This window comes from Fringilla coelebs (assembly GCF_963513975.1).
Source record: "Fringilla coelebs genome assembly, chromosome: 9".
Lineage (NCBI taxonomy): Eukaryota > Metazoa > Chordata > Aves > Passeriformes > Fringillidae > Fringilla > Fringilla coelebs.
The window spans coordinates 14,731,354-14,745,070 of NC_140067.1; the positions used below are offsets into that span (position 1 = coordinate 14,731,354).

The 13,717-nt window shown below is 39.3% G+C and overlaps 1 protein-coding gene across 1 annotated transcript in view; it reads right to left on the reverse strand.

The window, feature by feature from the left end:
* Positions 1-13,717, reverse strand: part of COL24A1 (collagen type XXIV alpha 1 chain) — a gene marked incomplete at its 3' end in the record, with an annotated part of 117,400 nt that overhangs the window by 83,582 nt on the left and 20,101 nt on the right. The window contains exons 5-10 of the mRNA XM_084211809.1: positions 10,982-11,035; positions 8,914-8,967; positions 6,741-6,794; positions 3,643-3,687; positions 2,451-2,504; positions 1,209-1,253 (exon numbers count right to left, since the gene is read on the reverse strand). Coding sequence (XP_084067935.1) covers positions 1,209-1,253; positions 2,451-2,504; positions 3,643-3,687; positions 6,741-6,794; positions 8,914-8,967; positions 10,982-11,035 — 306 coding nt within the window. The remainder of the gene's footprint in view (positions 1-1,208; positions 1,254-2,450; positions 2,505-3,642; positions 3,688-6,740; positions 6,795-8,913; positions 8,968-10,981; positions 11,036-13,717) is intronic.

Here is a 13,717-nt window from a genome sequence, read left to right on the forward strand (position 1 = left end):
GGGATCACTTATATCTTGTTCATTGAAGGGAGAACAAGTCAAAATGCAGATGAGAATCTGAACAAAAATAAACTGAAGAAACATAAAAGAAGCAATCCCTGAGGGTGCAATATCTGTTGGCACTTGATGCTGCCAAACTAATTTTTCCCATCACTGTAATCAAAAGTGGCATTAAAAAAAAAAAAAAAAAAACATTCCAAAACCCCCAGACATGTGTTTGAGAAGCTGCTGCAGGTAAAGGCTTCTAATAACTACACAGAAAAAACAAGACAAAAGCAACTCTTGCAACACAGTAAGATTATATTAATTGATACTTGAGAACACAACACACTGCTGAGCAACCTGTGTATGAGCTGAGGGCCTGAAAACACCCACCAAAAGCCTCCTTCCAACCCCACATGCAACCAGCAGCATCCAGGTTTCTGGAAACCTGTGCCTTCTCCTTGAGGGTGAGAGTCAGTCTGAAGAAATCCTTAGCCATGCACAAGCATGTGTAGGCATGCTCATGTGTCTACTCCAAGAAAACGAAATTACACAGCTCCCACCCCAAAAAACAAACCAAAATAAAAACCAACAAACCCACAACCCTCAAAAAATCCCAAACCACCAAGAAGGAGCACGATAAAAGGCACACACACAGAGAAAACCCCAGAGCAGCCAGGAATAAAAACCAATCTTTTTTGCTTCCAAGAATAACCAAAACCAAACTTTGAATGCACTGAGCATTAAGAATCTTCAGTGCCTGGGATACATATAACTATGACTGAATCATTCTAAAATCCCAAGATCCCTTTCATGGTTTTTATGTGACAAGACTGTTTCCCTTTATCTACTTCTGTAGCTGTTACAGATTGCAAATGTCAGATCTGTCTCCCTTCTTGACAGCCTCCATTATGGAAATAATGCTCCAGGCCTGAGAAGCATCCACTCAGCCCTCTCACCCAGCATTGCTTTCTTTTCTCTCCTGCATGCAAGTGAGAGGAAGGGCAACAATGGAAAACTGCTCTCCATGGAAAAAAAAAAAATAAACTCTTGCACATATTTTGAAAGAAGGTTAGGTTCTGTAAAGAAGGTTAGGTTCTGTAAAGGTAGTGTGGTTCTGCAGGCATACAACTGGCACAGCTGAGTGAAATTCCTCAGCCCCTTTCTTACCTACTGTGTGGCTAAAACTAGACAGGGATATCAAAATGCTTGAGATGCTTACTTACTCTTACTCCTTTAGGACCTGGGTTACCTTCTGGTCCAGCTAGGCCCTGTTACAAAAAGACAGGAGTTGTAATTAATTAACTTTAAACAGCCAGATATGTCCTATGTAAAAGAACTGCAGCAGCACTTATTGACTCTGAACTGGCAATACATTCTTGACATTTTTGAGGGTGAAGAAGGTGTCATCAAGTGGTCCCCTGGTCCCCTCAGAAAAGTCTCCCACTAGTGCATGGCTGAAACACAGATCATGACTGAAACTTCCATTACATTAAATTATTTCTTCTGGGAGAAAGTTTTTTTCCAGACACAGTGATCAGGCTTTACAGTGACATAATTTCACAGGATTTTTTATGAGCTTTTGTATTTGGACACATTTCAATTACGTTCAAGCTGCTGTCAGAATTGCATATGTGGTCCAAATGCTCCAAACATTTTATGTGATTGAACAGAAAACTCTACAAAACTTTGTAATGGAACTTTAAAATACATAGCCACTACAAACTTAATCCAGCAAAACACTGAAGTATTGGTGAAATTCACCCTTTAAGCAGATACAAAACCACAGAGTCAGTCGTAGTCAATTGGCTCACAGACCTTTACACAAGGAAGATGCTGAGCATTTCTACTTTTTATCTTATTTGTATTACTGTACTGAGGTGTCTGTTACTTTATGCATTAATCAATATTTATATAAGTACTTCTGTGTAAAGAAGGCTGCTTTCTGGCTTTATTGGTTGTCCTAATATATCCCAGCTGGAAAAAACCACCAAACTTTTAATGTTCCCCTTCCCCAATGGACTAAAGAAATAGTTTCAGCAGTGAAATAAACACACTGGTGAAAACTCAGGAGGAACAGACAGTTTCTTGCTGCCTCTGGACTTGAAAGTCCAGAGGTAGATAGATAGACAGACAGACAAAGAAGATAAAGCACACAGAACCACATGAATTTTATGAAGGGAGTGTAAAGTATTCAGACATTCAGCTCTTTGGTAATGCCATTTATATACTTCAGAAAGGAACAGCATTACTGCATCTAACACATCCAAGTTTAAAAGACATGAGACTCAACATTCCTTCCAAGCCACTACCAGAGAAAGAGGTTTGTTTCACAGAAAAAGGACAGGATGTAAAAAAATACATTTTTATAATTAGTAGCTTCAAAAGAGTTAGATATGGTACTTGTGAAAAGAATAAATGAGAAAAACAAAAAATAAAATGCAAAGACATTTGTATAGTTACTGCACCTGCCTGCCAGGGTAACCAACTGCCCCAATACTGCCAGCCATTCCTGGAATGCCCTAAGTGGAAAAGGAAGAAAGAAAAGGAAAATAAACAACAAACATGTTTAACATCAGGTTTAGAGTCTGTTCTATCATTTTTCTTTTAACATCTACTCGTATGACACAGCTTAAGCACATGGAAAAATCACTCTTTAAGCAAGCTACACTGAACACCCAAAAATTGACTCATCATACATAAGTAACTCTGCCAATTTCAGTCACATATCCCTTAAAAATATCTAAGATTTTGTAAAATACAACAGTGGATGCCTTATTTCCATAATTCAAAAATAATTCAGGAGGTCTATAGGAAGCAATGAGGTAATTGCACTGGTCTTAGATGTATTCGAAACAAATACATTAAACTTTCAATTAAAGAATCCTTGTGTCCTTACAAAGCCAATTTTTGTTTTGTTTCTTCCAAAATCAGGTCAATATAGCACTGGATAAATCATGAATGCACACAACTCTCTCACCTTCTTCTTCTGATGTCATGAATCAACTTTTTTTCCTCACTTGTTATCTCTATCTCACTGATAGATTACAGTCATCACAGAAAACATCCTGTGAGGCTGCAATAAAAATCACCACTCATTCAGTTAAGGTTTGGGCATAGAACTCAGAAAAGTCATGAATTATGTCCTTGAGTTTTCATCTCCTTTCAGGTGTTTACCATCAGCTATCATCACCATTTCCTTTTCAGTGTGATCCAAAAGGAGACCCTTCCACCTACTCTGCATTAGGAGCATCATAAATGCTAACAAGAGACATCAGCAATTGCATATCTTTGAAATCACATTCAGATTTCTGCCTGAACAGACATGGAAGTTTAAGAAATGCTTCATTTCCTACATGCTAAGAGATGTAAAATGCATTAAATCAGTAGAGGTTTGAAATGTGCCTCTTACAAGAATTTTACATCAACATCCTTCCAGTTGGTGTGGTAGTTAAAAAACAAGCTGGATAAGCTTTTCCATTTCATTTAGACAACTTATTCACCATGCTGATCTCAACACAATCTGAATTCTTGCTCAAAACTTGTCCAATATTTCCTTGAGCAGTTCACACAGCTCACTTATATTGATCACTTCTAATGGAGCATCCATTCTCCCATCCTGATGGCTCATCCACAGACCTCTGTGCTGGCATCCCTCACCTGCTCACCCCGTGGCCCTTGCAGTCCTGGGAAGCCCTTAAGACCCTGCAGGTAAAGAAAGAAATCTGTGATAAATATAATTAAACAGAAAAAAATAGACCTTCTTTTTCTACTCTATTCTCTTTTCATCAAAGAAAAAAATCCAGATTTGTCTGCCTGCAGAGTTAGTATGGTTTACATTTAGCAGCTCATATGAAAACTGAGCTAAAGAAGTAAGAAAACTTGGCAGTTTAGACAACTTCAAGACATCAGTATGCTTAAAGGCAGTTTCAGACTTGTACCCTTTTATACAAATGAATACATGGGATGCTGTCATAGATTCTGTACTGTGCATTTCCCCATTCCAAATCCTTGTCACAATGCTCTTTCTGAGCAAGGCAGCTCAGAGGAAGGGTGTAGAGGGTCGTCCCAAACTGTTCTAGGACACACTCAGCAAATACAGACCTTCCAGGACCCACAACACCTCTTTTTAAAATTCACATAGAACAAATTTTGGCTGTTATACTCTGGAATTTATATTGGTGGTGAGAACAGCCTCATCCCAGAAATCTTCTCTGTGATGCTGGAACCACAGAAAGAGATAAAACTCTTGAACTTCACTCCCTGTGCATCAATCATTTCAAGCATATTTTAAGTCTTGAAGAAAAAGAACTAAAACAGAGCTGGAGTCTGCCTCCTCCATCAGTACACTTGAAATAAGAACCACCTTCTTGAACATCTTCACACCAGACTAAGCATACCCAGACAAGCTGGCCTAAAAGGGAGCCTTGACTGTTGCATGACGGATGCAGAAGCCAAGTGTCTGGTCTCCACATCCCTTCCCAGAGATACTGGGAACACTCAAGTCCAAAAGCTACAGCTTGAAAGACAAAAGACCAAAGCAATCCTTATTCTGAATGGAAATCTATCATAAACTGGGACTCAAAGGCATTGACTGAGCAGCAGGAGTGTCTTGGCTGATGCTGAACATCTGTCTGCCTTGCAGCACGATAATACTCATCACTCAGTGGAGACTTGAGACTCACTGTCTCAAAAAGCAGTTCTGCAAGTGATTTCAGCAGATCAGGTATTCCAAAGTTTTGGATAAGCTTCTGTGTGACCACAACAGCATTGCTGCTGCATGAAATCAATTTTACTACCATATAATTATGATAATAATTAAAATGAAAAGATAATTTTATTTTGCTTAGTGACAATTTTGGCATGAACCAGTAACTCCTCTTTAGCTTTTGAAGTATGCCTCAGGAAACTACAATTTCTTACAGCCCCAGCCAATCCCTTATCTCATGAATTTCATCCATTACAGAATTTTATCTGCTCTTCATACTCAAATAATTAACAGAAGTTGGTGTAGCTAGAAGAGACCCCTCAGTAGTTTATTTTGTACTAGAAAAAAAAGAAAGCTATACACAGAAATGTTCACTGAAAATTTACCATAATTATTTCAAAGTGGGTCCTTTTAGCTGATTAACACCAGTACAGACAGACTCAAAAGGAGGCACACAAAAAAGTGTGATGAAAGACTGACTTCCGCTGTGCGTATTTCTGCACAACAGCCTTTTACTTCTGTCAGAGGAAAACTGCTCTTAACTCATGTTTTAAAATAGTATGTTCATATTTTTATTCAGAGTTAACATGGCCTTAATTCATTCTAACTCACTCCGTGCTGGTTGGGAATGGAACTAAACCATGCTAAAGTGAGTGCCATTCCAGAGAGACAGTTTTCACACATAGGTTTCTTTTCCTGCACCTTAGCTAATCCCCTTCAAATTCTTAGCTCTTACTAGCTTGAGTTTCTATTCTTGAGCATACCCATATAATTAAGTTTAATCTAAGCTAAAATGAAAATTAAGAATAAAAGTTCACATGTACCAGTTTAAAAAATTAATTACCTTGCAAATTCTAACGAAGAATAATTCTCTGACTTAAAAGCTCAATGTGGAACAGAATGGTTTGAAGCTTCCAATTACAAACTTCAAGCACATTTCAAAAACACAGCAAGTTGTAAGAATAATTCAGTCTGCATGAGAGAAAAAATATTCACTGCCAACTAAAACGTAGCAAGTTTAAGTGTTTGACTTCTACCATGTGCAGCACAGTGGGACCCAGAGGAGCGAAGCCTGTACCCAGCAGTCTGTATATGACAGCAAGGACTACTTAGGCTGCCTTTCCATTCTACTGCTGCCCTCTGTGATTAACCAGAATTTCTAGGTATTTGTAATTAAAACCTAGCACAACATGTTTTTCTGTTATACTTGCAACACCAAACTACATTCTACAAAGACATCCTTTAGTAGCAGTTTTCTATGATCTTTCTTGCTGATTTTTGTCACCAGTTTCTCACCACCTGATTAATCAGAGTGGCCTACTGGATTTGTGCCAGGTGACTTCTACATAAACTATGTTCACTCAGTCTATTTTGCTCATTTTCTTATGGTTGTCCATTTCCTCTACCATCATCCTTTATGTTCCCTCCCAAATCTATATTTTCATTATGCTTTATTATGTTCACAGGACTCTGCTAATTTGGATATACTTCTCAAATGCAGTAAATGGCATCTGAAATTTCTCATATTAAAAATACTGCATTATATAGTACCCAAAATTGGAACTTGTTCCATCTGAAGTCTATTTTAGCAATGCAGGCACAGATTTGGAAAAAGACAAATAATTCAAATGCAGAAATACTGAGTTCATGATCCCACAGAGCTTTTTCTGCGCTACAAAATACACAATACAGGAAAACACATGAAAAAAACACTGCTATATGTTGCATTATAGCATATAACTACCCTGTATTTGAGCCCAATTGAATTTAAATGGTTTCATTTCACAGGTAAGCCTACCTTCCCTAGTAGCACTTCTCTCTGAACAGGGGCACACTGTGCTTTTTTGGAGAACACCAACCCAAACAGCTGTGATTTACATCCTGCTGTGATGACCCCACTGAATTGTTGTAAGGGGAGGTTTTGTACAGCAGACACAGCGCCAACAGCGAGCCTAAAGTTCTTCTACCACCTCTTGACCATCAGACACCCAGCTGGTGGGCACTGATTTGAGCCAGGATGAGTTACATGGGAATGAAAACAGCATCTTACCTTCTGGCCTTTGATCCCAGGTGGGCCTGGAAAGCCCATGGGGCCTGGATCCCCCTGTTCAACAAAACATCCAGAGTCAGTAAGCTTCACTGGAACGTGACCCAGGTTATCAACACGTAGCACTTCATACCTCCCCTGCACTCTTGGACATTTGGCATGGAGAGCTAGCTGATGTTGTCTGATTTTTATCACTTTTTTAGAGGAAGAAAATGGAAAAGGCAGCAGTTCCTCAATTGCAACCACTGGGTGCAGCACGTCTGCTCCTGCAGCCACATGGCCAAATCACGGCTGAACAGACCTGGTTCACAACCTCAAATGGCCAAATCACGGCTGAACAGACCTGGTTCACAACCTCAAATGGCCAAATCATGGCTGAACAGACCTGGTTCACAACCTCAAATGGCCAAATCATGGCTGAACAGACCTGGTTCACAACCCCAAATGGCCAAATCACGGCTGAACAGACCTGGTTTACAACCTCCCAACATTCACTTTCAGCCAACATAAACAGGAGTGAAGAAGCCTTACAGCTCTTGAGGCAACACTTTCCTCAGAAACAAGTGGTTTCACCTCAAATTCATAAATATATATAACCACTAGCGTATATTGTTTGTTTTAATGTTGTGCCAACAATCAGCAGTCAAGAGCCAGGACACCAAAATGGGGTGTGCTGTGCAAAATCTGCAAAAATCTGATCTCTGTGAAAGACAGCTTGAGAGGTGCATATGGACAGAGAGGCTGTGGGGGAGCACTGTTGCTCTCTTTGGGTTCTTTGAACTCCACAACCACAGCAAGGTATATGGCAATAAGAATCAGAGCATCTCAAGGGCTGGGGAGACAGAAAAAAACCACAAATTTTCATGGTTGTTGCAGATGGGGAAGAAGGGAAGGTTTTTTCAGCTCTTCCTCTTGCTCAGGACTGACTGTGGAGAGATTGGCTGTTTCATGATTAGTGCCTGAGTTCAAACCCAGCAAGTCAAGGAATGCATCCTGGAAGTGAATTACTGTCCAAGTAAATGCAAGCCTATTCATTAGAGTGAGCAAATTTGATTTGAGGGAAAAAAATCAAGAATGCAAAATAATGAGAACTATAAAAAAGCATATCAATCCCATAACTTCAGATTATAGATGCAGTCTACATGTATTTAGGGACAGTCATATAAATATGGGCTTTAGACTGTTCTGTGGCTGCTTGGGCTCGTGCCAAAGAACACAGCTTGGGTTTCAGGCAGCCTTGTACAGCTCACCACACTGTGATCTGATTGCCAAGAACCTGGCTAGATTAAAATATTTCTACAGAAGCTGCACTTCAATTTCTCATCAGTGCATCAACGCTGACAACATATATTTGTGAATTTTAGATTCTGGCAGCATGCATGCACTAAAAATAAGTTATGTACACACATCAGCAGCTAGTAAACCATAGTTATTTCCTAATGTTTTTTCATAACAGAGAAGTCCTCAAATCTTACAGTTCTTCCTACTTGGCACAAATTTTCCACAACTGATCTACTAGTAAATGCTCATAATAGAACTTAGCATAAATGCAGGATATTCTTAAACATCCAGCACAGGCTAACACATTAGAATGCAAACATGCAATTACATTTCAAGTGTTCTCACATTACTGCGTATGATGCTTTAGTGTCAATCTGAAAATGAAACAATCACAAGCTTCCAAGCCTACAATTTCTACTAAGAATGGAATATTTGAATATTTATACTCAAATATTTGGGCAGAGAAGGCAACAACTAGTTTGGCTAAAGTTGCTTAGGAGGCAGTAGCAGGAATGTGTGCACTTATCACCAAATTCTGTTTTACACAACTTTCTGGAATAATGCAAGGTACTAAGGAAAACTGGGATCTGTGCTTTGTTATATCAGCGTGAATCTAATCCAATTTCATTGTTCTAAAGTCCTTACATTTCATTTTTATAAATTAAATAAAATACATAATTTAAGTTTCAACTTTTAATATATTTTAAAATTATCCTTGGATTCATTATGTCACCTGTGTTTACAGTGGTCAGTCTAACATAATTAACTGCTAAAATACACCAGTGTTAACGTAAATACAAAGCATTTTTCTGTTATAATTTATCTGAATATTAAACAAGACTTCACAGAAGAATGGGACAGACAAAACATTTTTCTCTAATTAAGAAAATAATACCTTTTCTCCACATTTTGCCCGTCCTGGAGAGAATCCTGGGTCTCCTTTAGGGCCCTGTTACAGAGAAATTAAGCTCAATAATTCCATCAGGAGAGAATTTCTAATAATAAGTGCTATAACAAGTATTCACAACTGTTACAGCAAGAACAGGAAAAAATGTAAATGTGCTTCCTATTACAGATATTTTTCTCATAACTTTTTCAGTAGAGAACTAGGAAAAAAATAAAATAGTGCAGGTTCACGCTGAAATGAGATTTACATTTTCCAGATTTTGTAAAGTCACAAAATTTTGAAAAGCAGATTTTCTGGTAAATCCAAGCAGGATTAGAGCAGATGCTCCAGCCAAATTGCTCTGCCCCTGTGTCCATCACTTCAGGGCACCAGTTGTTCCTCCAGCAATGTGCAGGACTATCAGGCTGTGTTACTGCATGAACCATCACCTTGTACAGGTTTCCTCAGGCTCAGCCTTCCCACAGTGCCAGAATCCACAAAATTAGATTTTCTTAACTAATCTGTTTTCCAAAGAGCCAAGAATAAAGCCAAACCTCATGGATGCCCTTACATTGCTTTACAAACACCTCCAGCTGTTTGTCAGGAATTAAATGCGGAGGGGTTGGCCATGGCTTGGAACTGCTGACCCTCACTCAGGGCTGGACCCTGCTGCAAGGATATTGATGTTGTGCCATGGTTCAGAAGCAACTGCATGAAGGATCCTTCAGCACAGGAGGGAAACATTCATGCATCTTAAAGACAGAATAAATTTCTGCCTTCATTTACTGCTAGAAAATTCTTACAACTCATCTGCCACGTTTTAATACCATCAAGAATGTTTGTTTCAGTGGAGTCAACTTGAATTTCATAGACAAAACTTCAGGAGCATCTGGTTAATTTTTATTTAGAGAAAAACACTTCAGAATATCTTTGCATCAAAAGGATAACTTATAATCTAACAGAAATTAAAGAGATCATTAAGCACCTAGTAATATATATATTTTGATATTTAAATTAAAAATATATAGGTACATGCACATATGTACAAATCCTTCTATTCTTAAATTAATGGAAAGAGATACAGAACTGATCAAAATTATCATCCAGTGGAGGGAGAAAATAAATTACAAAACAAAGCCTAGGAGTAATTGGTTACAATAATTATTTTCCTAGAAATGTATTCTATTACATAGCCAGCATAAATAAAGTAAAAATTAATTATGAATCTTTAACTGTCCCTGTAGAACTAGATAAAACAAAAACACTCACAAAAACCAGAATCACTTGGTTTTACAGCTCTTGGCACTGAAAGCTTTATTAAATTTCTTTTTATGTCCTCAAGCAGATTTTAGCACCTGTCCTGACATGTCAGATTCCTGCAATTAGGAATCATACTAAACAAATCATGGTGCTGCCTTTTTCCTAACAGATCTATCAAATTGCTCAAACTAAATATGAGTTGAAGGCATTCTGCAACTGCACAAAACTGTCAAATCCATTTAAAGGGCCTATGTTACACAAGATTGAAGATGGTATTTGAGCTTTAAGTCCAGTATTTTGTCTTTGACTTTAAATATCACTTCCATAAGTCTTCAGAAAATTAGTCTAGCATATTAATAAAGAATAATGCTGCAGATAGCAGAATATTTAAATAGCAAAGCTTGGACATGGACAATAAAATAGGAATTTATAGGAACTAACAGGCTACATTTTTCCTTTTTTTTTAAGTAAAGCAAAAGTTTACAGCAGCTAAGCATTTAAACCTCAGTTTTTCAGAGGCTGAGCTGATTTTTAGGAACTCTTTTGGGAAGTACAGATTACTAGTAAAGATAACTGTTCCCAAGTCATCATTCTGCACACATAGGCGATTTCCTTTCCACTGAATAATCTGCTATTTTGTTTTGATCTGAAGTTCAATTTGATTGATTGCATTTAATTAAAATATGTTTACAGTAGCATTCTCCACCTGTAAACAAAAGAAGGCCAATTACTTCTATTTTAAGAAACAGTTCTGGGGCTTCCAAAAAGTATTAAAAAATTCATGTATTTACATGTCACCATGGATAAATAAACTCACCTTGGGACCTGGCAATCCTGGCAATCCTGGGTTACCATGTGGTCCTGGAATACCCTATTAAAAAAACCCAAACAAATGAAGAGAACAACAACTGGGATTACTCTGCACACCTCTGAATAAATGTGAATGGATTGCAGAGAATAATTTTACTGCATCTTTCCTGCTTTTAGAATCACTGGTTAGGATTTTCAAAGGATTCACAGGAAATAGAATATACACATCTTCCTAAAAATTAAAAGTGAAGGTGAGTATCCCCTTTTTTATTACAAATCTCAGTTTCTATTGTCTTCCCAGGTAATTCTTAACAGGTTTGGCATAGTCACTGCAATGCTGCTCTCCAGCTACAACACTTGAAGGCGTGGAATAAAATCAGTACAATCACATTCTGAGGTACCTAGCTGTACACTGCAAAGGGAAGGAAGTGGATGAATTCCTGGTGACTTAAAAGGTGTCTGAAAGCAATGCATCCCACCTTCTTTCAAAAAAATAAAAATTACAGATTCTCCTGATTCTCCCACAGCTGGTGTAGAAAATAGACTTGTTACTAAAATAATTCCAGGAACTGAATAAACTACCAGGACTATCTATGCCTTCCAGTATAAATGACTGTTCCTGCAACACATTCAGCAATCTTCACTCCTTGAAAAATTGCACATTAGGGAAAATATTTGTTGCAATGGTTGTCAGCAGCTCTTCATCCTCCAAGTACTGAAGGACCAAACTGGTGCAAACCCAGCCCTGACAAACTGGCAACAAAGCTTCTGTCGAATTCACTAAGGCCAAAAGTCTTCCAAAATCCAAATACCAAATAGAATAAGAATATTTTGAACTTCCTTGTCTATTCAGTGGTGTATCCACAGACAAACAGTGTTTGCCTTTCCACCACACGAGGCCACATTTACCAATTACACCTCGCAGCACCTCTGAGAGCTGCATCTCTTAAGGGCTCCCTCTCACTAATGACAGTGTTGACACAACCCCACAGAAATGCTAATCCCACGTGCTGTTTCAGAGATTAATTTGCACACTGGCAACTCTGGAGGCACTCTCAGGGATTTAGGAGAAAGGAAACAAATAGAAAGTGCCAGCAGTGCTGCAGTGGCTCCTGCTCTCACTGCCTGCAACATTACAGTCTTGGGGCACAATGAGGCATCAGAGGAGTTTCATGTCATCACTAATTCTGAAACTGCTGAAATTTCGTTATCAAGAAACTTGGAACAAGCCAAGACACTACACTCATTGTCACATGTGAACTCCTTTACCATGGAATTGCAGGGATCAAAATCAGTTTTCAATGGAAGTCTCCAACCATTAGCCACACACGCCCCAAGTGGATCTCTGCCAGGATCAGCTTGGGACACACACACTGATGAACACCCAGGCAATGCAGCTCTGCACTCTGCTGCTTCCCTTTGACACCCTGAATCACATTTCAGGATCACAAATGGCAACTCATGTGAAGGAGAGCAGAAGTCACAGGGCAGGCTGCTAGATGAGGAACTGAATTTTGAGTAAACAAAGTTTTCACAGGCATTTTGGCCCACAAAACTCCTGTCATAACATACATCATCACTGCATGCACCTGCCTGAATTTATCAGAATTGTACAAACTGAAGAACACTGACGTTTCAAAACCATTTTTTTAATCAAATAGTTTTATAGACTTTCTTGGCCTGTATAAATATGTTTTAAACTCAGAATTACTGGTAAATATTAATCTCAGCCATTTTCATACTTCTCCAGGCACCTTACAGTAAGCTGTCCCTTACAGTAAGCTCCCCACACTGGAAAGCATATCCTACTCAATAATTTATCCAGAGAACTCACAGAGTACAGCACTGTGCTTTTAAGTACTCTATACCACTAAAAAGACCTTCAGAAAAAAATTCCCAAACAAGGACAATCTCACCAACAGGCATGGCTTTAAACCTATGAACAGCCTCCTCTAAAACAAAGAAAACTTCCCAGTTGTGAGGATCTACTTGGATAAGTGAGATCCTGCCTCTGATGCCAGCCATATCCTTGCCACAGGCAGTGTGCACCATAAAACAGCTGAGGGGTAAGAATTGCCAGCTCTTACACAGAAGGATCCAAGAAGTCATGAAGAGATTAATTTGAAAGAATAATTTGCATTTTATACTTTTGAATGTGTCTCTTCTACTCCCTTGCCTGCAAATGCTCTGGAACATCAGTTTGGTTTTTGGTCCCTTTGACCAGAGCACTTCCCATCCATCAGGCCAGGTTTAGAATGTCCTGTGCTGTTCTGGCTTTAAATGTTCCTCAAAGGCTGAACCAAAACTCCTCCTGCTCATCTGCTGAGCCCACAGATGTGAGCCCCTTTCTCCCACTTTCCATCTGCCTTGCTGACTGCAGCCACAACCATTCACATCCCCAGCTGCCATGGCTGAAATCATCCATCCCCACCCCAAACCTTCTCCTGCTCCCTCCAGCTGCCCTTCCCCTAAAGCCCTTCCCACTGACCAGCCCTGGCCTCGGGGACTGCCCAAGCACAAGCTGTTAGTGCACAATGGCACCAACACAGATTCAGCCTCTTCTGCCCATCAGTTCCTCAGTAGAGTGGCACAGCACAGGTTGTCCCCGTGCCTGGGGACACAGGTCACCCCTGCGCTGTCCCCAGGCACAGGGCACGGCTGCTGCCCCTGCTCGGCTGCACCCACTCACACAAAACAAACCATCTCCTGCTGTAGCTCATTTCTTCAGCAAAGCACCCTGAGA